At 39.9% G+C, this 26,671-nt stretch overlaps 1 protein-coding gene across 1 annotated transcript in view; it reads left to right on the top strand.

The window, feature by feature from the left end:
* LOC137291601 (uncharacterized) overlaps window positions 1-26,671 on the top strand; it is a 95,974-nt gene that overhangs the window by 47,635 nt on the left and 21,668 nt on the right. The window contains exons 48-76 of the mRNA XM_067822988.1: window positions 382-675; window positions 2,935-3,137; window positions 4,354-4,511; window positions 5,546-5,663; window positions 6,067-6,180; window positions 6,707-7,009; window positions 7,486-7,656; window positions 8,649-8,777; window positions 9,059-9,219; window positions 9,678-9,804; window positions 10,659-10,867; window positions 11,588-11,696; window positions 13,326-13,477; window positions 14,499-14,670; window positions 15,237-15,473; window positions 15,934-16,176; window positions 16,769-16,974; window positions 18,198-18,364; window positions 18,776-18,926; window positions 19,744-19,900; window positions 20,613-20,717; window positions 20,871-21,045; window positions 21,605-21,671; window positions 22,167-22,334; window positions 22,943-23,057; window positions 24,129-24,254; window positions 24,370-24,589; window positions 25,116-25,246; window positions 25,957-26,161. Of these exons, the coding sequence (XP_067679089.1) occupies window positions 382-675; window positions 2,935-3,137; window positions 4,354-4,511; window positions 5,546-5,663; window positions 6,067-6,180; window positions 6,707-7,009; window positions 7,486-7,656; window positions 8,649-8,777; window positions 9,059-9,219; window positions 9,678-9,804; window positions 10,659-10,867; window positions 11,588-11,696; window positions 13,326-13,477; window positions 14,499-14,670; window positions 15,237-15,473; window positions 15,934-16,176; window positions 16,769-16,974; window positions 18,198-18,364; window positions 18,776-18,926; window positions 19,744-19,900; window positions 20,613-20,717; window positions 20,871-21,045; window positions 21,605-21,671; window positions 22,167-22,334; window positions 22,943-23,057; window positions 24,129-24,254; window positions 24,370-24,589; window positions 25,116-25,246; window positions 25,957-26,161 (4,893 nt within the window). The remainder of the gene's footprint in view (window positions 1-381; window positions 676-2,934; window positions 3,138-4,353; window positions 4,512-5,545; window positions 5,664-6,066; window positions 6,181-6,706; window positions 7,010-7,485; window positions 7,657-8,648; window positions 8,778-9,058; window positions 9,220-9,677; window positions 9,805-10,658; window positions 10,868-11,587; window positions 11,697-13,325; window positions 13,478-14,498; window positions 14,671-15,236; window positions 15,474-15,933; window positions 16,177-16,768; window positions 16,975-18,197; window positions 18,365-18,775; window positions 18,927-19,743; window positions 19,901-20,612; window positions 20,718-20,870; window positions 21,046-21,604; window positions 21,672-22,166; window positions 22,335-22,942; window positions 23,058-24,128; window positions 24,255-24,369; window positions 24,590-25,115; window positions 25,247-25,956; window positions 26,162-26,671) is intronic.

The following is a 26,671-nucleotide window of genomic DNA, read 5'->3' as shown; positions in this document are numbered from 1 at the left end:
CATAGAAATGACAGTTTCTTACTAAAGTACATATTGGGCATCACAATGACCATCTGTAGTTTCAGTCTGCTTGTAGGAAACCTGAGGACTCCTGAGAGTTTCTGGGACTTCTGTCCTACAACAAAGCAGATGTTTTCATACCTGAGGCACATGATTTTGTTCAAACCTGCCCCTGTTCACCAAGCAGAAATTGGGTACCAGGTGGGATAAGGCTTATGGCTACTAACCATCTACTGCCTTGCAGACAGCTTGGGTTATCCAGTGTAATAACATCCAACATGTTGCATACAGTTAGAGTATGTGCCTGCAGCAAGGATTTCAGCACTGCATAAGCAGCCCTATTATTATTGTTGTTGTTACTACTATTGTGATTCTGTACAGGTGTGGAGCCAGTGATCCTAAACAGCAGCAGCAGCCAGCTGGATGAGAAGAGGCAGCTGGAGGAGGAAGCTCTGGTGACAGCGCTCCGCAACACCTTCATGCCCCGTATGCAGACCCGCGATGCCAGTGTTCTTGCCACCCTGCTGTCTGACCTGTGGCCTGATGTCAACATCCCTATGATGTTTGGCGGAGACTCGCAGGTGTTCCAGCAGAACAATGACTCCCTCTTCACCCTCCGCTCGGATCTCCGTTTCCGCACAGCTCGCAGTCATGACTCACAAAAGTCTCTCAAAGGTATTGTTTCAAGTAACTATTTGTCCTCATAGACAAGACATTCTTGCACCCTTTATGGAGATAGTTTGTTCATGTCTACAGACTTGGGTAGATGCATTAACTGATGATGCACCATAATTGTCTGTCTTCATATTTTGTTTTAGAATCACTATCATGAAAAATGTCACTAAAACCTGCCTCTGTTATCACACTGACATCTATTTTCTATAGGTTGGTGGGTAGCCTAGTGGTTAAGGTGTTTGCCCATCATGCCAAAGACCCAAGTTTGATTCCCCAAATGGGTATAATATGTAAAGCCCATTTCTGGCGTTCCCTGTCACCATGTTGCTGGAATATTGCTAAATGTGGCGTAAACTCACTCACTAATTTCTATTATATACTGAAGGAAACAAATAAGGATCACTGAAAAATTCAAACGTTACTATATTATTTCCTAGTCTTCATCACCAGCTGTGAATACCTCTGTGATGATGAAAATATTAAAAGATCTTTTATTTGTTCCTCTCAGTATATTTACACTAAAACATAAAATGCAAACACAGTGACTTATGGTCCTTCTGCTACAATGCATTATGCACGAGTGTGTGTTGACAATAGGGTTGGGTATTGCTTTAATTTCTGTAGTGTGATATATTGTGATATGTTGGCGTATTGCAATATGTATCCAAATTGAAAACTTTGCCCTAAAGTTTAGAAAAGCATCTACAGCACTGTCCGTCATTTTGCCCAGTTGCTCCCGACAACGAGTGCCTGTACCAATCCATTTTTTTTATATATGTGGTTTTAATAAGTCACACAAATGCAGTTAATTGACCAATAAACATTTTCAAAACTGTTAATTTATAATAATAAAAAGGAAATACACATGTAATTAGTATTTTAGACTACATCACAAAAATTACCAATCATAGTATGATTGCCAATTGTATCGTGTGAACTGATTCGCCAAAAGTGTACTACAACATATTGTATTGTGAAGTTCGAATTGCAGTGTACTGAGTAACTGCTATTATCTCCCACCCCTAATTGACAACAAACTAACAAACAATTTGTATACTATGTCCATTTGCTGACCTACAAATCTGAGTTGGGGAGATAGATCACAATCAGGGTGAGTCCACTGGTTTCAGGTTCGTGTGCATACCATTGCATGAAGTTTAGCATCTTTTAACAAGATGCTTAGTTTTGTCATACATTTTGTTTCTTACTCTGCATGCATGTCTCTATTTCTTCATTTGTATGTTGATCCCACTCTAATATTGATTTGATATTGTTCATTGTTGATATTCTATACACTTACTGTAAGTACAGACCCGTGAAGATCTCGGTTAGAATTGATCTTCAGTAACCCATGGTTGTTGTAAGAAGCAACAACTAGTAACAGGATCAGGTCATCAGGTTTGCTAACTTTGTTGACACATGCCATTATATCTCAGTTGTGTAGATTGATGCTCATGCTGTTGATTACTGGATTGTCTGGGCCAGACTCAATTATATACATATCCCCGTTATTCAGCTGGAATATTGCCCCAAAATAAGCTGACTCACTCACTGGTGTAGCACTATAATACAGCATTATGCCTTACAAGTAATCACAACTAAACATCCATGTCATTGTTCATGATTAGCATCAAAGCTTAGACAAATCCAGCAGATTCGTTGATGGCCTAATGGAAGTCTCCAACCCACCAGCCCCAGTGGCTGTCTGTATATTTGACAGTAACTTTGACTGAAGTTGTTATTTGTGACATGTCACACTTGTTTGCTCTTAATTATTTTTATATTAGTTAGCATGTTGACTGCATATCACTATTATACTTATAGTTGCAATTTTGGGCAGAGTTGCCACTACAAGGTATCTTGTAGCTATATCAACTGTATATTAAAACAAGTTGCACATGTTAGTAAAATAGGCACAAGAAACATGTCTCCTGGTGTTGTTAGTTACAATAATTTCAATGCCAGTTTTAAGAAATGTTAAATCTGAAATGAGTGTTTAATTTTTATTCTGAGTCTTGTGAAATTTCTGTGGGTCAGACAGACATCTGAAACTTACAAGACCTAGTGTCCTGTTACTTTGAAACACCATTCGTGAACACTGCCATGTATGCATGTCAATGTGCAAATGCTTTAATCTTGAATGTTAAACCCATGCCACTTCATCAAATGTCTGACAAACTAAACTCCAAAACTAAAACTTTGTTTCTCCGTGAAATACCAGCTCCACTCTAATGTATGCTGGCCTTGTTTTGTTGTCAGATTCCCTGAACCTGAACACTCCCGTGGTGACACTAGCCCACGCTGACAGATTCAGTGCTTTGTTAGATCAAGATGCCAAAGAGGCGATGGACAACATGCAGGATGCCATCGCTGTGGCAACAGAAGACCTTGGACTGCTTCCTGGGGCAGCGTTTCAGGCGAGAGTCGTCCAGCTGGCTCAACTTAATGCTGCCCATCAGACAGTCAGTAGTTTTCTAGTGTTCATTAGGGCTGATTATCGATAGACATCATAGAGTTCTGTAATTGTTTACTAAATATCACTATATGATTACTGATCAGTATTGCAGATGTAATTTTGCTTAAAAATATCAATTAAGTTTGAAAGAAAGAAATATATTTAACATCACTGGTGTGTGGTGACATGTTGTATGGATTACTTACAAAACAACAACCTGAACATAATTTAGAAGCAGACCATTGTCCTAATTTTGTGTGTTGTGAGAAAATAAAACCTCTTTTCATTTTTCAGTCACAAATGAACGATGATATTTATGACACAATTTTGATATCAAGAATAAATTTCCTATCAACGATATTTTCTATTACCAACCATTTCAGACAACTCTTGTGTTCATGTGACAGTACAGAGCATACTGGATGGAAAATATTGAATCCTTTATGGTTTAGCAATTTGTCTGAATAATAGAATATGTAAAACAACTAGACCATTTGGAGTTGCAAAAACATTTGCTCTGCACAAATGTAAGGTGGTTGCTTGGACAAAGCAAATGATGTCCTTGTTGCAGTTTGAAGAACCTAAATATTCTTTCTGTCACTTATTGCATGACTCCAATGATATTCTTGTTAACGTTTTCACAATGTGGAAAAAGTTCTCTTTCAATAAAACATTAAATTCTTTGGACATGTATGGACATTGCAAGTAATGTTCCTGTATTAACATTGTAAGTAATGTTCCAGTCCCTGTATGGATATTGTAAATATGTTTGTTTTGGGTATTAACACTAGAAATAGTATTCCTGTTGCTTATTCAATGACACAAATGATGCTTCTGTCCTTGTATGCGCAAAACAAATAATGTTTTGCCACTGTGTGAATTGTATCATGTTCCTGTGTGCTGTTCCAATGCAAAAAATATTTCTGATGGTTTTGTGGGCAGTGGGATAGCTCAATGGTTAAAGTGTTCATTCACTACACGGAAGAGCATAGTTCGATTCCCCACATGGTTACAATGTGTGAAGCCCATTCATGGTGGCCCCCATTGTGATATTGCTGGAATATTGCTGAAAGTTGCATCAAATCATACTCACTCACTCGCTCACTCTGCTAGTTTTTGTCCACATCTTAGATTAGAAAAGCTTCCTAGCAACCTTATACTGATCATAAGAAATGACCAAATGAATCATGTGGCAAAATGAACCTTCAACCTTTGTGTTCCAGATAATCGTTGCGGGTCCCCCTGGATGTGGCAAGAGTGAGTGTATCAAGACGTTCGCGGTTGCCGAGAGGGAGCTGGGGAAGATGATCAGTATACAGACAGTGTTCACCAAGGCTGTAGAGTCTGAGGAACTCATGGGCTACCTCCACCCCAAGACCAGGTCTGTACACCCACACTCAGATAGGCCAAGTCTTTAACACTGAAACTGTTGCAGCTAATCCCTTGTCCAAAATATGTAGGTTTGCTAGCTTCAACAGTACTCTTCCATGAAATCTGCGCAAAATTTCAGATAGCATTACCTGAGCTGCTTGACTGAATAGAACTATGCAAGACTAGGGTGTAATACAAAAGGGTTAAGTCACTCAATTCTAGTGCTCTAACAATTATTGAACTGTCAGTGGATTGCAGTCGTTGACTATTTGATTGCAGCTATTTATTGATAATAGTAATGAAAAACTATTGATGCATCGATAGTATCTGTGATTATCAATAATTTAGTAATTGACTTCCATTGATAAATGCACGGCGCAAAAAAAAGGAAGTACCAGATTACTTCACATTGATTATTATCTGCCACAGCTACCTCTTAAACAAACATGGTGGCAAATATGGTATGTGACCTGGAGTCTGTGATTGTGAATACCAATAGGTTTATGTTTTAACTGTTTACTTGATCAGGGTGGCCAGATGCTTGTCAGTTTTTAAAGGCGACTTCAGCTTGTTTTTATTTCATAAAAACTATACATTCATCGCGGAAATGACTTCAAATGAGACCATTCAAGGTGAAATAGGTTGTCACAACAATCGGTTGTTAAGGCAATTGTATGTTGCGATAGACTATCGCTACTGCAATAGTTGTTTCAGTAGTCATAAGTCAGCCATACTAAATTCCGCTGTATCATATGAAATTGTGCTGAAATTCTGCAAGTTTTGTATTTATACTTATTCAGTGTGGTTACTCTTAGGACTGTGACTGGAATCACTGGATTCAGAAATGATAAGACATGAAACTAAAATGTGTATATATACTGAACTGCAAAAGAAACGCAAGTTTAAAAAAAAATTGCAGTCTCATTTGTAAGTGTTCATGTTTATGTCTTCTATTTAAAAAAACAGTTGCATTTCTTTTGTTATTTCTTCAATATAGTTATACTTATTATTTGTGGTAGGTATTGAACCTGTGCTTTCTTCTAGGGAGTGGAAGGAAGGTCTACTGACGACTCTGCTGAGGAAATTCTGTATCCAACCTGCGTCAGTGAACTATGATGTCCACTGCAAGCCAACCATGAAGATCATGCAGCTCGATGGACAGGTATTAACATCAGCAACAATAAGAATATGAAACGTACATTGTAACATAAAAGATGAGTCTTGATTTTTTAAAAACACTTACTTGTGTTGATGTCATGAAAAATGTTCCATATTTAGTTGTATGAGGTAAGGAAAGACTCAATCATATTCTTGAAAAATGTGCATAAGTCATGAAGTGTGACAGTGTGAAATTGTATGACCAGCGTAATGGGTTTCAATCTCTCCTGGCAATATATGAGGGGTTTAAAAGATGCTTGCATACAATGCATGATGCCCATTTCTGGTGTGGCATGACACCAGATTTAAAAAGCCACTTAAATTTGGTATGTTTCTCTTTTACTATGTCTTGATGAAACAGAATGTCTATGTTTTAATTTGGTATTGTATATTGTGTGTTTCACCAGACGGACCCATCCCAGATGGAGATTTTACAGACATGCCTGATACACAATGGATCTGTAGTTTTGGCCAACAATGAGAGGATTGTCATTCCAGACACACTGAGGTTCATCTGGGAGGTAAGTTCCACCAGTGAGTGGATTGCGATTCCAGACACACCTAGGTTCATCTGGGAGGTAAGTTCCGCCAGTGCGTGGATTGCGATTCCAGACACACCTAGGTTCATCTGGGAGGTAAGTTCCACCAGTGCGTGGATTGCGATTCCAGACACACCTAGGTTCATCTGGGAGGTAAGTTCCGCCAGTGAGTGGATTGCGATTCCAGACACACCTAGGTTCATCTGGGAGGTAAGTTCCACCAGTGAGTGGATTGCGATTCCAGACACACCTAGGTTCATCTGGGAGGTAAGTTCTGCCAGTGAGTTGATTGCGATTCCAAACACACCTAGGTTCATCTGGGAGGTAAGTTCCGCCAGTGCGTGGATTGCGATTCCAGACACACAGAGGTACATCTAAGAGGTAGGTTGTGATAATGAGTGGCTTGTCAATCCAGACACCTCCACACTGATGTTGTGTTTTTCTTTTTCTGTAATCCTGACTTAGTTGATGTTTTTTTCTCAAGTAACCCAAGTATGTTAACTTACAGCAAGAGTCCCTGGAACATCTGAGTCCCTCCATCTTGGCCAATGTAGGAGTAGTCTGCATGAACACATCTGATGTAGGCTGGAAGCTGATGCTGGTACAGTGGCTGGAGCATAGGTCCGATGCTGACCGTGACCTGCTGTCCAGTCTGTGTAACAGCTATATAGAGAAGGTGTTGACGTTCATGACAGAATGTACACAGCCCCCAATGTTTGGCCAGAAGAAGACCACTGGTCATCCGACCTACAAGAGAGTCATACAACACACCCCTGAGAATATGGTTCACACTCTTTGTAACCTGCTGGAGGTAGGTCTCACACACCAGAGAACACGTAGGCTTGAAAAGGCCTTCAAAATGCATACTGTGGATAAGAATAGACTTTGAATCGACATTTTGCTTTAACAGTCCTTAAAAATTGATGATGTGACTTTGATTAACATTTTTATGAACAGTGGTTGTCATTGTTATTTTCAGTTATCCATTTATAACTTTCTCAACAATTTTTCCCCTTTACACCAAATGAAATTTGTTGCTGTGGATATATAAGACTTGGTATTCTTTGCACTGACATTCCATACTGAGTTCGGTATTTGCTTTGAAAGTCTTGAAAATTAATAATGTGGCCATAAACAGCCTTGAGTCGAAAAGTGTTTTAAAGCCTTCATCATGGGTGATGTTGATTTAAATGGCCATAAACTTACATTTTATTTTGAAGTGCTTGAAAATCCATAATATGGCCTTCAATCTAAATCAATGAATCAAGAATAATGTGTTTGTTTTAGTCTCTGGTGAATCCCTACCCTGACCTGAGTGACGTGGAGTATGAACGTTACTTCAACTTTGCCTGTGTGTGGGCATTTGGAGGAACGCTGTCCCTAGAACACAGGGAGTCTTTCAGCCAGTGGTGGAAGGAACAGTTTGAGACGTACATTGACTACCCTGAAGAAGGCACTGTAAGTACAATCTTCAGGACAGGACAATAAGTGTGGCCTAAACCTTCGAGGGGAGTACAGACCTTGACGTGATTAGGTGACATCACAGATTGTGTCACTTGCTGTTGTCTGACTTAAGTCAGAATGCTTTGGGAACTTCTTTGAGTGGTATATGAAGAGCATCAAGCTTATGGATTGACAACTTGCTAAAGATGCAACATTTTGGTGCAGGTGCTAAAGCCAACACTGTAGAGCCAAATGTCGCAGGTTCAATCTAAGCCATGTCATACCTAAAGACGTTAAATTATGGTACTTGTTGGTCCGTGCCTGGTTCTCGGCATTAGTGAATGAGTGAGTGAATTAACTCAACAATATTCCAGTTATATGGTCTGTAAATAATCGCGTCTGGCCCAGACTATCCAGCGATCAACAACATGACCATCAATCTGCGCAATTAAGAACCGATGACATGTGTCAACCAAGTCAGCAAGCCTGACCACCAGATCCTATGAGTCGCCTCTTATGACAAGCATAGTCTTCTTTTATGGCAAGCATGGGTTGCTAAAGGCCTATTCGAACCTTCATGGGTCTCAGTTGTTCCTGTTCTGTAACAAAAATATCAGGATCATGGTGTCCCAGGCCTGATGTAAGTGATGTACTTGATATTACTGTAGGTAAGCCTGCCTCATAGATAAGCGAACCCCCAAACTTGACCCTTGAATAAGTCAAAATGGTATATTTCATACATTGGCCGATGAGTTGGTCCTAATCACAACCACAATATAAGACAGTGCCTAGCCAAACCAAATTAGAACTGAATAGGTAAATAATCTTGTCAAGGGATGTTTAACTACAAATTTGACATCTTTATTCATCTCTTCTTTACTCCCTTCTACAGACTGTTATGTTTGGTGCTCAAAATTCTGCCTGTCTATAGTAATTGCAGTAGGAGAGTTACTCCCGAACCAATAAACAGATTCTTCATCATTGACTGATATTATACTTGTTTGCAGGTGTTTGACTACATGGTTGACAGTGAAACTCATGAGTTCTGTAGATGGAGCGACATTGTACCCTCCTACACGGGCACCCCACATGAAGGTATCCCAGCGGATGCTTTTGTCCACACAGTTCACATTGAGGTGAGTTGTAGGAGACACATGCTTTCGTAGGATTCTTTACCTTTGGGGACCTTGTTCTCTATTACTTTCCAGAGAGTCATGCAATGATGATGATGGTTGTTATTCAAATTTGTGTTGCTGATATTATGATGGTCATCATTAGGATGACTCGGATAGATGTTGTTGCTGCAGATGGGGGCATTGTTTTTGATGATGATGATGATGATGGTGATGATGATGATGATGATGATGATGATGATGATGATGATGATGATGATGATGTATCACTCTTCCCTCTCTAGCAACTCCTGCACCTGCTGGGACTACTGTCTGATGCAGGTAAACCAGTTATGCTGGTTGGAGAAAATGGCTGTGGGAAAACCTCCATCATCAATGAGCGAATCCGGACTGTGTGTTCTGGGGAGGTGGCAGAAGTGCTGTCACTCACCGTATATGCAAACAGGTAACAACAATGTAACATATGTCATATTTGTTATTAAACGTTCATAGTGAAGTACAGATTCTAGTACTTGAGGGTTTGAGTCCCATCCAGGATTCACACCCACACTCTCAGGGTCAGGCACAGGGTTAGGCAGGTGACTTGAGTGCTGGTAATTAGGTGCCTGACTCTGAGGGTGTTGGTTTCAGTCCTTTATGGGACTCAACCCAACAAAAAGTACTAGAATCTGTACTTCACTGAGAAAGTGTAATCCCAAATATAATACATGTAACATTTGACCACTTTCTAAATGACTGTGTAATCAGGTAACAACAATTACCAGTATTATGTAACACAAGATTGTCATACAGCTTACATCAGTCTCAGTATATTCATAGTCACTCCCTAAGCATACCATGTGACTAAGATGAAACATGTTACGTACAGACTGGCAAAAATAATGTAACTTCAATTGAAAACAGGTTCTTGAATGCACGCCTCCTGTATGAGCGCCTTGATGAGAGGCTTGAGTGGAAACATGGTAGAACATACGTTCCAAAGGGCAACAAGAGACTCCTGTGTCTTGTGGATGACCTCAACTTATCTCAGGTATAGTAAATGATAAATGTAACAAAACCTGACATACAAGTTGGCTTTTTATGTCGTAGAAATGTTAGCAGTTTATTTGAAGACATCTGGCAGCTGAGAACATTACATCATCTCAACTAAAACGTTGCCATGCAGGCAGTGGCTTTGTGATTTTATTCGTTTCCTGAAATTAATTGTACAACAAGTCATTTGGCAGAGTTGCATCTCCTAGTCATGCCAAGATCTGCTGATGGCATATTTAAATCCAAGGGCCTCCTGTCACCTGTCCTTGGTGTGCTTGCCCCCTTATCGATGTTTATGTGTTTTGCAAATCTTGTTATAAACTTGTATGTATGAATCATTTCACCTTTGTCCTCCATGTCCCAATACATGATTTGATAAACATTTCAAACAGAAATTATAGCACCACTGTTTCTTCGTATGACATGTGCCACCTCCAGGGTGTAGTGGTTAGAGAGTCCATCAGGATGGACTGATGGAAGGTCAGGATTTTGATTCCTTGGCATGTACAACAAGTTCTGGTCAGCTCGAAGACAGTATAATGTGTCTTAGTAGGGTAGTCATGTATAATAAAACCAGCTTCAGTCTGGGCGAGTACAAGCAGCCACACATATGCACGTCGTCATATGAGTGAAATATTCTTAAGTATGACATTAAACTCTGTTTCACCTTACCTCACCTCAAGTGATATGTCATGTCATATGAATATAAAAATTAACTGCATTAAAAATTAAGTGTGTTATCACTTGATTTGAATTGTATCTAACCTAAAATGCTCTTAATAAGCATCCAACTTACACTGATAGAGTTTTACATGTTTGAAGATTATCCAAGCACCTGTTTTTCATATCTAGGTTGACAAGTATGGCTTCCAGACAGCCACAGAGCTGGTGAGAGAGCACCTGGATGATGGCGGCTTTTACTGCCCCACGTCACACGCATGGCACTACGTGAAGAATGTGACCTATGTCACCACCATCAACCCTCATACGACAGCCAGCGTGCCCAAACTCAGTCAGAGACTTCTCCGCCACTTTGCCATATTTGGTTGTCCATACCCAGGGTAGGGGTTCCGTGTTCTAAGCCAAGATCAGTCACAACAAGTTTTCAAGATTTTGTTTCAAACAGTTGCTTTAATTTAATTTTCATTTCATTTTCTAAGCATTTGATGTTGTCTTACTTGCTTTGGCATTTGACTTTTTCTTTTGTTTGTATACAAATACGCACCAGTGTTTTTTTACATTCTTCAGATATATTCACAGTATAGAAATAGGTATAGTAAGGAAATTGTTATCTCAAACAAACAAAACCTTAATCACCTATGAGTCAAGGCAATACTCAGTTGTAATGAATTAATCAGAGGTTTCCATTAATAATCATCTCTGAATTGAAAATAATGTTTTGGTGACCATATGACTGTGGAAGATAATTTTACCAAATATTACTCCTTCTCAACTGTCATTCATGATTACTTACAAATTCTGTAGCCTAGATATTAACTGAAAACATAATGTTCATCTCTTAATCTTGGAAATCAGTTGGTGATTTTTTTCTGTTGGTACAAGTAAGATTTTCACTAAATGAGACAATAAAGAACTAAGCTGCATTGAGGTGAATTTATTCATTAAGGGTTTACCAGTACATTCAACATCACTGATGACTTTTACTGCATTGTGAATTTCCGATTACTGCATGGCTTTCTGAAACTATGTTTTCTCTTGTTTTGCTAGAGTTATATTTTCAGTTCTATGTGTTAGCACTTGCCTGTTGTGTGTCTGTACAGGAGCACTGAACTACAGACTATATTCACTACTCTACTACACACGCATTTCGTCACTCCTGACTCCATTGTGTCTTCATCACTCCATGGCAGCAGCATCCACGATGACAAGGTGGGTATACGTTCCATAGTGTTAACCTGCATGTGACATTATTGGTGTTTTACAGGCATGGAAACCTGTGCAGATCATGGTGAGGATTGGTCTTATCAACTGAAGTTTGTAATAAGAGGAGACAAACAGTGTAGGGTGGTCAGACTCACTGATTTGGTAGACATATGCCATCTTATCCCATTCTCGTGGAGTGATGGTCATGCTGTTGATCACTGGATTGGCTGGTCCAGACTCTTGTTTACTAACTGCTGTTAAGTAGCTTGGATATTTGCCTAGTGCAGCGTTAAACAACTAACCAACCAAACAACATGCATGTAATGTCGTGTTTTGCCTGGGTAGCCCTTACTGTGTTCTATGTAGGCAATTCTTGTCCAAAGCCTTGCTCTGTGTATCCTCATCGAACTTTGGAACAGTTATTGTCTCAAAGGGCGATCAGTTCTGTTGGTTCAAGTTGTATTCCACTGCAAACATCAAGGTTCTGGAACAGGACAATGCTCCTCCATGCGATCGTAACACTACGACAGTTGTCAGTCTATGTTAAAGCATGGGAGTTCATCATCTTAGCGCTATTATGGTTTTGAGGAACTGGGCCCTGTATTGTATAGTATGCTGTAAATTCATGTCCCTCACAATTAGCTTATGTATATTTGATGTGTCTATCAAGGAAAGGTGGTCAGCTCAGTTAGTTAAACTGGTGACCAATTCATCAAAGACCAAGGTTTCCTAGGGGGTGGTTGGGTGGCATAGTGGTCAAACATTTGCATGTCACGCTGAAGGTTCAATTGCTCATATGGGTAAAATGTGTGAAGCCCATTTCTGGTGTCCCCTGATGTGATATTGCCAGAAATTGCTATAAGCAGTGTAAAACCACACTTATCCATTCACTTACTCTCTTTCCATTTGGTGTGTTGTCAGTCCATTTGACCTCCATAGTTCATAGATTATTAATGTATATGAATCCTTTTCTGTGTTCCTTTGAAGTATTAGTGAAATTTACAGGGATGGACCACTTTCATGTCAGTGATGACAATTTTAAGAGATGTTACTGAGCAAAGGTTGAATATCTCTAACAATACCACTAGTAGAACATTTTAAAGTAGTATTATCTTGAAAATTAATCTCAGTGAGGAAGACAACATTTTTGTATTCCTGGTGTTTTGTGGCTGAGTCATCAAGAATTCACAGATCATAGTTTGGAATCCATTGCTTCACTGCAAGTCTAATGGCAGTACCATATTCAGATATACACATTTCTCATTAAAACTTATGAAGAGTGATTTTGGATGATAAATAGAATTTCACCCTCATTTCTTCAGATATCAAATATATCAGCACTTGTTGATAAAAGTTAACATATCCTCAGCAAGTCTCGGATGTTTGTAACTTTGTGAACTTGTGGTGATGTATTTGTTGTCAAAAGACATGAGAGTGAGGTTGCCTATTTAACTCTTGTTTCTAGGTGTATCAGCAGCATTAATGTGTTTATAGGCTTTATCAAAGTGGTAACATATCTGGCACCACCTGCATCATTTAGGGCTTTTCCTCCACATTAAGCTGGTACAACATGTCATAACTTAAACAACTGGTTCGCTCAAACTCACACTCACCAATGTATTTCTGGTTCATCAGAGCACCCGGTTAGAGGATTCAGTCAAGTCATGTGTCAGCCTCATTGTCAAGGTAACAGTGGAGCTGCAGGATAGACTGCGGACCATGTTTCTCCCTACAGCTCCTCGATGCCACTACATCTTCACCACCAGGGATCTGTCCACCATCTTCAGGTAATCTGGACCATTATAACCCAGCTACCACAGGTAACCTGGACCATTTTAACCCAGCTGCCACAGGTAACCTGGAGCATTATAACCAAGCTGCCACAGGTAACCTGGACCATTTTAATCCAGCTGCTATAGGTAGCATGGACCATTTTAGCCCAGTTGCCACAGGTAACCTGGACCATTATAACCCATCTGCCACAAGTAACCTCGACCTTTATAACCCAGTTGCCAGAGGTAACCTGGACCATTTTAACCTGGCTGCTATGTGTTACTCTTGCCACAACTCCTTATATATATACCGATCTTTAGGCACGAATGTCACAAACATATAGTATGATATGGGCATGAATATGATATTCTGTTTATTCCTGAATTCATCAAATTGAGGAAAACAAACCTAAAAATACCCATGTTTATAAAATAGACACCTCTGCTGTATGTAAAATGCAATGTCACAGAAGAAACATGATGTCATAGCATTGTTCATGACATCATGTCACCATGACAAAGCGATATTTTGCCGAAGGGCATCATATGAAAAATATGAACCCTGATATTTTTTTCCTTATAGGTAATAAATTATTATATCTTATTTCAGTAAGCCTGAATCTTACTAGTGTTAGAGAAAATATCCATGTGTCAGGCACGAAAATATGTCTGATGTGTCTGTGACTCAATACAAATCTATAATGTACTATTTCCAGTAAGAGTTATCCTACTTCCGAATTCAGCAACCATTTGTCCAATGGTTTAGAGTTGGATCCCTATACTTATTAGAAAGTTGGTTTATTCTATTGACGATGACACTGATTTTAAGTGCCAACTACAAACTCTACCAAAATCGGTTTGGTGGGGTTACTTATGCCTGTGCTCATAATATCCATCACAGGTTAGTCTGGTCCAGACTCAATTATTAACTGACCACTGTCATCAGTTATTTATAAACCACTGTCATATATCTGATATATTGCTGAGTGAGAGATTAAACAACAAAAAACCAACCAAAACTTGTGTTTGTTTGCAGGAACATCTGTTTGTCCCAGCAGCCCGACTGTTCACGCAAAAACATCCTCCACCTGTGGCAGCATGAGTGCTTCTGGATCTATGGTCGACGGATGGTCAACGACGTAGACTTCCGCCGCTTCAAGCAGGCCTTCACCACAGCAGTGAGGAAACAGTTCACCAATGAAGAACAGGTAATAAATGATAACAGATTGTGCTAAAAACATCCCTGTCTGCTAGCCCAAGTTGTCTTACAAAAATATCAGTGTTCACATACATGTCATATTCATGTCATGTGTGTGATTTGATTGGTGGAACAAGTAGTTTTGTAATGCTCACGCCCAGAATTGATGACATAGATATTGTTGAGATGTTACTAGACTGTGGTAATGTTTAGAATGCTGGAGCAACAGAAAAGGTGTGTCTATTCATACTAGACTACTAATGGGAGGATAGTGGTGGAGAAGTTTGTAAATTTCCTAAAGATCCAGATATAAATTTCCTTATGAACACAATGCCTTGTGATAAGTTCATATGTTTGAAGGTGATTTCTGATGTCAACTGCCATAATACTGCTTTTTGTTAAAAGCTGCTTGCCTATTCTGTGGCAAGATTGTGCTGCTTTAAATCACATCCAGGATTAGACGGGATAATTTAGAGCTTGAATATTGCTTTCTAAGGTTTTTAAATTATTTGTTGGCTCACACACAAAGAGTTTTCCACACTGTTATGTGTGTCATCCATTGTTATTGCGGAACAGATCCAGCTGGTCACCTCCAGCAAGCCACCAATGTTCAGCAACCTGATTGAGCAGGACAGTGGCATCGTGACGGCTGGCAGGACCGACTCTCGCCACAGCGCCAATGTGTCTGAGAAGGATGCCAAGACCGACCTGTACAAACCCATGTCCTCCTTACAGGAGGTGAAGGAGCTTATGGAGAGAGGGGTTGAGGAGTACAATAAGATACACCCCAGAATCAAGCTGGCCTTGTATAAGGTGAGCTATGTTGTATTCAAAATTCCTTGATCATGCTGGTCTTGTATAAGCTGAGCTATGGTGCATCTGGTATTATACACCAATGGATAAGGATGGCCTGATATAAGGTGAGCCCTTTTGTATAAGGGAAAAAAACACAACCTTAGATCAATATACCTTTATATAAGTTGAGCTATGTTGTATCAAGTCATATACACAGCCAAATCAAACTTATCTTGTATGAAGTGAGCTTTGTTGTATTATACATCCCTTTCAGATGCTTGCTTTGTACAAGGTGAGCTATGCTGTAATAGCCAAATGAGGACATTGAGTTAAAGTTGGCCTTGTATACAATCAGCCATGCCATCAAGTTCCCACATTGTCTCCTGATATCCCAAATCCATTCTATATGTTTGATGTGTTCAAGAAGGCACTTCTAACAGGTTATTCATCATAACAATCTGTTTGTATTTCTTTTCAGACGGTCATAGAACAGGTGTGCCGTCTTGCGAGAACCATCGCCTCCCCCCACGAAGGAGCCAACACAGTGCTGGTGTCGGAGGGTTGCCCAGGAAGGTGCACCATCATTGTGAAGCTGGCAGCCAACTTGTGTAACTACACCATCTACCAGATCAACCCCAGCCCCCTGTCTGGAGCCACAGAGTACAAGATGGAGCAGTTCAAGGCCGACCTGGTTCATGGCTACACCAGGGCTGGGGCCAAGGTAAGTCACACACAGAATATATCTAGTATTTGGCAATTTCCAACAGTGTAAGGACTTTCTTCCCAAAACTAACTTGCCTTGATAGAACTGAAATCTTTTCAAAGTATCTTCAACGATAGAAAACTGTTGGTATACTTTCTTCAGGGACAGCAGCATGTGATCAATAAAGCATTTCCTTGAATATATTTGAAGCCCTGTGTCCACCTCCATCCTATGATTGTAGTGTAAAAGAAAAACTCACTCATTCTAGATGATTCATCCTGGATTCAAACACACACCCTCAGAGTCTGGCACCTAATCGCCAGCACACAAAGACAGCCTCCTAACCCTTTCAGCCACCATGACTTTCACATGGTGGCTCACTTTTTGTGCTGGTGATTAGGTGCCAGACTCTGAGGGTGTGGGTTCGAATCCAGGATGGGGCTCAACTCAACAAAGTACTAGAATTTGTACTTTACCAAGAAAGTGTAATCCCAAATATAACACATGTTACAAAATACTTTCACTCACCTACTCACACACTATTATTTTACTTCTCACTGCCTTTCTCACTCTTTCACTTACTCCTTTACCCCTCCTTTATATTCCCTAGGGAGAGAAGATTCTTCTGCTGCTCCATGAAGAAGAACTTCTAGATGAAGACTTCATCGTTTTCCTCATAGAGTTCATCGTGTCAGGCTCCATCACACATCTGTTCTCATATGAGGAACAGACAACCATCATCAACTCCATCAGGACTGAGGTGACCCAGGCAGGACTTACATACACAAGAGATGTGGCCTGGAACTTCTTCCTCAGGTAAACATACTCTTCCTTTTCTAGCACACCCATGAAGATCATGAAGATGCTTGTTGCAAGAGGCAGGTTAGGGGATCAGGTGGTAAGACTCGCTGATCTTCTTGATGCATGTCTTTGTATCCCATCAGTCTAGATGGGTGCTCATGCTGTCAGTCACTGGATTGTCTGTCCAGACTCAAATATATAGTTCGGGTTGGTGCATAATTTTTTTGAGAATGTCTGTCTGTCTGTCTGTCTGTCTGTCTGTCTGTCTGTCTGTCTGTCTGTGTGCACATATATCATGAAGTCTAAAGGAATAGGGGCAAATGCTCACTCACCCACTCTGGATCCGCCCTTGAAGCTGGAATATTGCTGAGTAATGCACTAAACCGTAAACATACAAATCCTATCTGTGTTAGTTACAGGAGGTACTGGTATTGTCATGAGTCATGAGCCACAGTAAGGCAATGTAAATGTATCATAAATCAGCATGTTATGTTTATAAATTCATTAGAAAAGACCACTCAACCATGATATTATACGTGAATTATTTATGATTTTAGGAATTTGTAATGTATAATGTCAGAACATAATAAGTGGAAGGTATGAAAATCATAATGACATGGTTAACATGATAATGGCATTTTTAACATAATAATGGCATGGTTAATATCATAATGATGTGTGAACATCATAATGGCATGATTAACATCATAATGACATGGTTAATATGATAATGATGTGTTAACATAATAATGACACGGTTAACATAATGGCATGGCCAACATCAAGATGGCATGATTAACATCATAATGACATGGTTAATATGATACTGATGTTTTAAGATCATGATGGCATGGTTAACATCATAATGACATGGTTAGTATGATAATGATGTGTTAAGATCATGATGGCATGGTTAACATCATAATGACATGGTTAGTATGATAATGATGTGTTAAGATCATGATGGCATGGTTAACATCATAATGACATGGTTAGTATGATAATGATGTGTTAAGATCATGATGGCATGGTTAACATCATAATGACATGGTTAGTATGATAATGATGTGTTAAGATCATGATGGCATGGTTAACATCATAATGACATGGTTAGTATGATAATGATGTGTTAACATCATGATGGCATGGTTAACATCATAATGGCATAGCTAGTCTCCTAATGACAAAGTTTATAATGGCATATTATCATAATGACACTTGCGTGATGTCTGTGGCAGAACTGTGAGGAACAACTTCCGTGTGTGTTTGATCGCCGGTCGTGGTGGACAGAAGTTCCAGCACCGTTGTCGGGAGTACCCAGCGTTCACCAAGAACATGAACCTGATCTGGTTCCCTCACTGGAGCAAGTCCCAGCTGGTGGAACATGCCTTCTATCATCTCGCAGGTAGATGATCATTGTGTTTGAATCTAACTGTTCCTTTGTGGAAGGTTAATCCTTCATTGGGAGAGACACACATACTCAAGCATGGAATGGGTTTACCAGTTATTGTTCAGTCAGTACATTATTTTACCAAGGAAACATTGTTCTAGCAAAGTCTCTGGTTGAGAATCGTGTGGGAGGCAGCTAATTGATCAGTTGATGTTCGTTACAATCACTGCAGAGTTTGTATAATGTTATGGCAGTTTCATGAAAACGTTTCATGGAATGATATCGATTCAAACTGAAACATTAGTAATCGCCTTCTTTTGGCAAAATTGAAAGTAGTTTGCTCCATTGAACCAGAAAATATTCATGTGACTCAAAATGATATTCCCACTGTTTTGGCAACATTGTAGCACATGTTTGCATGTGTAGGTGTTGAGTGGATGTCGGATGTCCAGCGAGAGAATATCGCTCACATGTTAGCCTCCATGCATCTTGTTCTGAGGCAACAGGATGGGCAGGAGCGTGACTCAGGGGAGTACGGACACATCACCAATACCTCATATGAGAAGTTTGTTGAAAGGTATGTCACAAAAGAAAGTGCTCTTTGTAGAGCTGATCAATTGTGTATCAAATGTGAGTGAAATGAGTCTCAGTATTCTACCCTATGGCCCAGGACATGTTGTTTGTTGACAGTGGAATATCTAACATGTGATGCCATCCTACAGGTGGCACACTTACTTGCATGCCTTCTTTGATGAAGGGGTCCATCTTGGATCAGAAGGCTGTAGTTCGAATCCTGTTTAATTTTTATGGTGACTACATATGTAACACGTAGGGAGATTCTTGGTCAGTGATCATGACTCACATAATTTAATATTGTCATACGACTGGTTTAGCATCAACTGCTTTGTGGAACATGGTGATGGATCATTAATATACTCTTCAAAACAGTCAGGGAACATCATCAAGCAAGGTTGATATGATAATAATTAATGTTTTAAGAGTGCATCACCACTTGACCATAGTTGTTTGTACAGTAATCACTCTTGAAAGATGATTGATGATTGGTTTATGACATGAAATTTTACATGTGTTCAGTTTTCATTTTCAAACATGAAAACCTGTCTGGAAACAAATTGTCAAAATTAAAAGTCTATAGTGACTTATCAACCTTCTTTAAAACCTTCAAAATCAAGGATGACACCCCATGCACACTTATCCCATGCATTGTGTTTAGGGATGGTGATAAAGAGAAACTGTGGTGCATTCATGAGATGTCTGTTTTGTCCTTGCTTTTACTTCGTATCAAACTGAAAGTTCAGGTTCCCTTACTTTTGTTTAGGAGTATCTAAAGATGCAGTCTACAGGAGACTTAGAGTACACATGATATGCTGCAGGTTCATCTCACTGACATGCAGTCGATACAGTGATGTGAATGAGGTTCAGATGGCTGTCACCCAGACTCTGCAACAGATACGGCGGGAGAACGAAGTGGCCATCAAGTTGAAGAAACAGCTGGAGCATGAGATGGTGGTGCTCACTGAACGCAAGGCTGTGAGTTGACATGCTTGTGTGTAGAGAAACCAGATTATACGCTGGAGCATGGTCAGTATCAGTGTCTGAAAATATGTAGAATGCATGAGCCTTTGAGACTTGCCACTGTGGTGTTCACATGCAAAGACCCCCTGAATATTAGGCCCAAAGGCTTTAGCTGCTTCATGTGACAAGCATGGGTTACTGAAGGTTAATTCTAACCCAGATCTCCATGGGTTTTTGTTTCCTTGATCTGCTTCATCTGGTTTCATTGTTGTTCTTATGTCGCTCTTATCAGTATATGTGACAGCAGTCTGTAAATGATCAAGTCATAGTACAATGTCAATTGATTGATATCATGAACTTCAGTGTATTCATGTAGGATACGATGACATGCAACAACCAGTCCAGTGAGCGTTACCACTAGTAGTCTCCTCATACGACAAGCATAGATTGCTGAAGACCAATTGTCTCAATAGGTCCATGATTTCAACACTGTAAATAATCTTGTCTGCAATAAACAATCCAGTGATCAACAGCATGAGCATTGATCTACGTAATTGGGATACAATGACACGTATCAACCAAGTGATCACCCTGTATTGTTCATTGCCTCATATAATGAGCATAGGTTACTAAAGAACAATTCTAACTCGAATCTTCACGATTTCCATGAGGGCAAGCTGTGTGAATGGTATTGACAACACTGTCATGATGGGTGATCGGTTTCCAGGGCACCATCAAGATCTTGTCACAGATTGGGCAGGACACGGCTATTACTGAGCAACAGATCAAGGTGGTGAAGAACCAGCTAGAGAAGATTCACAAACTCAAGAAGGTGAGTTCCCTTGAAGACAGTGACATACACAAAATATGTAATGTTTTGTCAGTTAAAAAATAGCTATTCAGTTGAAAGATTGCTTGTACACTCAGACTTTTTTGTAGTGTTACTCTCCACCCATGTAGATATGTAAGTGTGCCTGTGTTTCAGCTGCTGCCTGAGTACCAAGTTGCCCATGAGAGAGCTGTATACAAGGCTATAGCTATAGTGGCTGACACCAAGAAGGTCGTGCAGAATATGAACATTGAAAAGTTGGCTGAGCTTCGAGCCATGTCCAAACCCATTATTGACATTGAAGACCTCATGGCTACCATCATCATGATCTGTAAGTGCTGGTCAATGTGTGGTCACAATCTCTTTTAAACTGGCATTCAGGTGGACTATAGCGGTTGAATTTTGACGCCAACACTTTACTCCTGAATGCTTTTAATTGCTTGTTTTCATAAATATGATAAGGTAAGTGGAGAAGAATATGCAGTTACTCTCATGGGATGCTTCCTGGTCATATCTGTCACCATTTTTGCTGCAAGTATATTTTACTTCAGAACATTCAAGTCTGTGGATTCATGGTTTGATTGAAAGCATGTCAGAAGTTTTACTGAAAGAAGAGTTTAGTGTACCAGACTCTCAAACTTGTTGGCAGTTGTTGTTACTGGTAAACAGTTGCTGTAAGCTATCACAAGAAATTGTTATGCAGTTTGGAACAAGTTGGTTTTTACTGGTAAACACTTTTATTTGCAAAGACAAGTTTTAGCAATGTTTCAATGTTAAGATCTTTATCAAATCATTTTGAATGTTACTTGTGTATTTGACATTCTAGATATTGAATAAATTACATAGTAAGCTTATGGTGCAATTTGTACTTCAATTCTCTTTGTGTACAGTGAAGTCTCCATCAGCGGACTTGACCTGGCAGAAAGGCGCCAAGAGGCAGATGGCCAACTTAGAGAGGTGGGTCACAGCAACTATACGTCATCCTGGGAGGGACCCGGGCCCGTTCCACAAATTGATCATAGCACTAATCATAACTCCAATACCTTAACATAGACTTATGATAGTTGTAGTGCCCCTTGCCTTCCTAGCAACACACTCTTTCATACAGGTTCAGTATTAACACAAGTCCAGGAGACTGTGATTAAATTTGTGGACTACGCCTTCCAAGGGGAATCAAGGTTACTGTTCATCCACTGTCACAAATGCTTGGGCAATACTGTCATCCCTCATCAGTACCCTTGTCATCTTACTGAAAAGATTACTTCTTGGGTCATATTTGGATCTTTATGGGATATTTATTTGGATTTTTTCAGATATTTATTGGGAATCTAACACTTGCCATTTTTACTCTTAAACTTCAAGCTATTTAAACACAGTGATGTTTTAAGTATGCCACTGTAGCTTGATTATATGATGATTCACAAATACTGACTGCTTTTCTTCTGATGACAGGTTCATCGAGGAGCTGATGTCATTCGATGATACTCAGCTGCCAGAGGCAACACTTTGTCTTGTGGAGCCCTACCTGAAGAAGGCGTCATTTGACCCAGACAACCTGGAGAGGAAGGCTGCCAACTCAGCCTGTGGCTCACTCTGTAAATGGGTTCGTGGAGTTGTTAAGTAAGTCTGCTACCATCATCTATACTCACTGTTATAAGAGAGCAACTACACTGTCATTGGAGAGCAGCGATTGTGAGACAGCTATCCTAAGAAATCCAGTCTTGAAACTGACTATCATTAATGAGCCAATGTCACAAGATAGCTACTACCATAATACAGCTACTATCTTAATAGAACCATTGTCATGAGAGACCTGCTAGAATAAGAGATCAGCAATAGTAAGATAGCAGTTATCATTTTTACTATCATGAGACAACTACTATCAGTGTAGGCTTACTATGAATTATCATACATCTACTCTCACATCCACTCTCATAAGCACCGACTCACAGGTGAGCAACTATCCTAAGACAACGACTTTCATAAAAGAAGTATTGCCATGGGAGAATCACTATCATAAAAGAGTTGCTATCATGGGCAAGCCACTATCATAAGAGAGTTATCATCAGAGGAGATCCGTTATCATAAGAGAGTTATCATCATGAGTGAATCACCATGATGAAAGAGCTATCATCATGAGAGAGACACAACCATAAAAGAGCATGAATATGATCACACATGAAGAGTGTAAATAAGATACATGACAAGTGACATGTACTTGACTCCAGATACCATCGCATGATGTTATCCAAGGTGAAGCCACTCCATGCTAAGGTTGATGAAACAACGCAGGCAGTGGACAGTGCCGAACACAAGATGAACACTTTGGAGAGCAAGAGAAAAGTAGGTCATGTTCAATACAGTGAATGAGTAAGATGTTACGATGCATTTAGCACTACTCCTGCAATATCACGAAAGGGAACACCAGAAATGGGCTTCACACATTGTATCCATGAGAGGAATCGAACTCATACTTCAGCGTGACAAGCAAACACATTAACCACTAGGCTACCCAACCACCCCTCAACACAGTAATCACCTCCACAACCTTCAAATCTGTTTCAAATCATGTCTCAACCATCCTAATGTTTAATTCTTTCCTCGTGTATTGCTGAAGAACTATGTAAAATAATTGCACCAGATTCCGAATTTTTACAGAATCCAAGTCTAACATATGCTATATTTAACATTTCACATGCAGAGTAAAGTAAAGATTCTAGACCTGTCCATAATTCAAGCCAAGATTCTTCTTTACTAACAACTGTGATACAGCTGGAGTAGTGCTGAGTGTAGCGTTAAACAAATATACATATCTTGCCTCAAACATAAATGTTGTTTTCTGATTGGCTGAATGCTCTTCTACAAAGTTAAGTATAGCCAGCTTACAAACAAGTAACATTTTCTGTTTACCCTGTTGGGAATGCCAAATTCCCATCATGTATGACATAAAGAAATTACCAACGATTTGCAATTGCAAATATGTGGAAGGGAGATAACTCTAAATCTGTTTTCCCTATTGTCTGCAAAATCTAGCAGTGGCTATAAACATGTTTTGTACCATACATCAAACAATTCAAAATGAACATTGAGGTGTTCAGTATGATATATATGCTGTTCACTGTTCCCTTGTGGCCCATGGGTTGATGTATACTCTATGTTTGTTTATGTACCCCTCTCCCTTCAGAGAACATAAACATCAATGGTACATCAACTCATGTCCTCCTCATGACCAATGAACAACTTATACAGTCTTTAAACTTGCAACAAATTCAGTTTGATCCTCAAGAACTTGGGCCTTTCATCATCTCCACCATCAGAGACGATCTCCACTGATACACAATACTTGTAGCTGCAACATCTTCAGTCATCCATCATCTGTGCAAGATGTGCTTATATTAATTTGTGATGCTGCAGGCTTTAGAGATTCGTCTGGCGGACCTGGCCCGAGGATTTGAGGAGGCCACCATTGACAAGAATGAGCAGGAGGAGAAGACAGTTAAAATGAAGAAGATGCTGGACACAGCTGCACAGCTGAGGAAGGTCAGTGTCCAACATATGTGCCCTGATTGAACATCTATGTTCCTGGCTGTGTCATGTTGTAATGTATCCATTAATTCAGTTAAAACACATGTCCTATTTCATTTTGTTTTTGTAGATCCTGAAAGGCGAGAGACAGCGAGGTCAGCAGATCTATGACTCACACAAGCGCCGTCTAGTGGCCATTCCAGGAGGCTGTGGGATGTCGGCAGCCTTTGCCACGTACCTTGGTCCTTACCACCATAACTTCCGACGTGTGATGCTGACGGTCCACTGGCCCAACTGTCTGAGGGAGAGGGGCATCCCACTGGTCATTGACTCCATTGATGGACTCAGAGGTATGGCCATGTGATTTGACCACAGGTGACATGTGTCCAAATATAAACAACCTTCATATTCAGTAGTATGTACTACATTGATACTCTGTCTCATCTTGAGATGAGAGATGCAGGCTTAGTAAGAGCTGTTGCAAGAGGTCACTAATGGGATCAGGTGGTCAGGCTCGCTGACACATCTTTTGCTTGACATTAGAATCTAGGCCATGATGTTGCTCTTCACAGAGTAAAAGAAGTTGTATGTCCATAAAAATTGTCATCATTCTTCATCAACTCAAGTTCTAAAATGCCCATCAAAGAAGTTGACTGACACATATATGTCAACATATCCCAATTTAACTTTCTGAAACTGACACTGAAACTCTTGTTTCGAGTAGCACACACAGAATTTCAAGAGCAATTGATTATTTAACCTTGTATCAGTATATGGATCATCAAGTACTTCTCCTTAAGGTTGCACTATGTATTTGAAAATTATATGTGAGGGATTTAAAACAGGCTATAAAGTCCCTTTCACTCTGTCCTTCAGGTCGGGTTATAGACTGGTCTATCAACTTCTTGAAGACAGCATCCGGAGCCAGCTCTGTCTATGAAGCAGACTACATGTCCGTAATACAAGGGGAGCTGGACATACCTGATGACATGGATGACAAGGAGAAGGTAGGGTTTATGTGTGATATCTGGCTTATAATAGGTCCCTTAAACTATATCACTTGTTGTTTGTTATTACCTGTGAAGATCCATGTTAGAACTGATCTTTAGTAACTCAAGCTTATAAGAAGCAACTAACAGAATTAGGTGGTCAGGCTTACTGACTTGTACATGTCATCATATCCCAGTTGTGTAGATCGATGCTCATAATGTTGATGCCTGGATTATCTGTTCTAGATCTGATTATTTACAGACTGCAGCCATGTAGCTGGAATATTGCTGAGTGCAGTGTAAATCTTAAAATGTTCTGTGCTTTGTATTGAGGGATGAAAAAAAGGATTTGTCATTTCATTATTATCCTATGTCAGTATTTATATTAACATGTGGCCAGCTATCACATTTTGCTAGTACAAAAGCATGTGCGTATGTGCACACGCATGCACAATGAATCCAGCCTGCTTCAGAACCCACCAACATGGTACCCTTGTATTGAATCAAAATCATGTCTTTGACATAATGAGCCAATGCTTTAAACATGATTATAAACCTCCCGTGACATCACTGGATTGTCCTGCCATGTTCTCCTTTTACTGAATAAACCTCTACAGGCAGTTTTGTTTGCATTTGTCCTTTCCGACTACCACACTGCTCCACTTATAAATCAGACAACAGACTGGGCAGGCTTGGAAAGTTTCATCAAACTGATTATCTGTTGTCAGGATGGAGAGGAAGATGCAGGAGGGAAGAAGAAAGAGGAGAGAGAACAAGAAGTATCAAAGGCTGAAGAGTTGGGTGAGGGTGGGGACTCACCCCCTGCCACACCCAAGGCACCAGGTACCCCCAAATCTGCAGCAGTTAAATCATCTGACCAGAAGGATATGACACTTGAAGAGAGACGCAAGACAAGTGGAGAAGATGTAACAGGTACTACCATCCTGCTTGACACTTGCATTTCATGTGCATGGATAAACTCATTATTTTTAATTAAACAAGGGCACAATTGGCCCAATGGTCTATGTCGCTGCACTTAACTGTACAGAGTTGTGACCCTTTGGCACTTGAGGAACCTGTGATGGGTTCAGATTCTGGCTCACCTCAGTTATGTTTCTAGGTCTGTCAGTTCATACCCAGTATGAGGTGTCAACAAAGCAATGAGCACTGCAGGCATTTTTACCTGTCAAATTGAAACATGTTATATAGCTGACATGTGCAAATATATTATTCACCCACATTAACTGAACAAACCTGCAAACATGGAGATATATTTCTTCTGAAATACTTCTTAGTAAGTACAAGAGCAGTGATGTTAGATATTCATAGTTACATTCTGAAGCGTAGTTTCTCTGAAGTTTGCTGAAACCTCCAAGCTCCATAAGCTGAAGAGTCCCCTTGATTTCTTTCCTCAAGCCTAACTTTGCTTATGTCAATTGCAAC

The sequence above is a fragment of the Haliotis asinina genome, chromosome 1 (assembly GCF_037392515.1).
Source record: "Haliotis asinina isolate JCU_RB_2024 chromosome 1, JCU_Hal_asi_v2, whole genome shotgun sequence".
Classification (NCBI taxonomy): domain Eukaryota; kingdom Metazoa; phylum Mollusca; class Gastropoda; order Lepetellida; family Haliotidae; genus Haliotis; species Haliotis asinina.
This window is presented reverse-complemented; position numbering and strand designations above follow the sequence as displayed.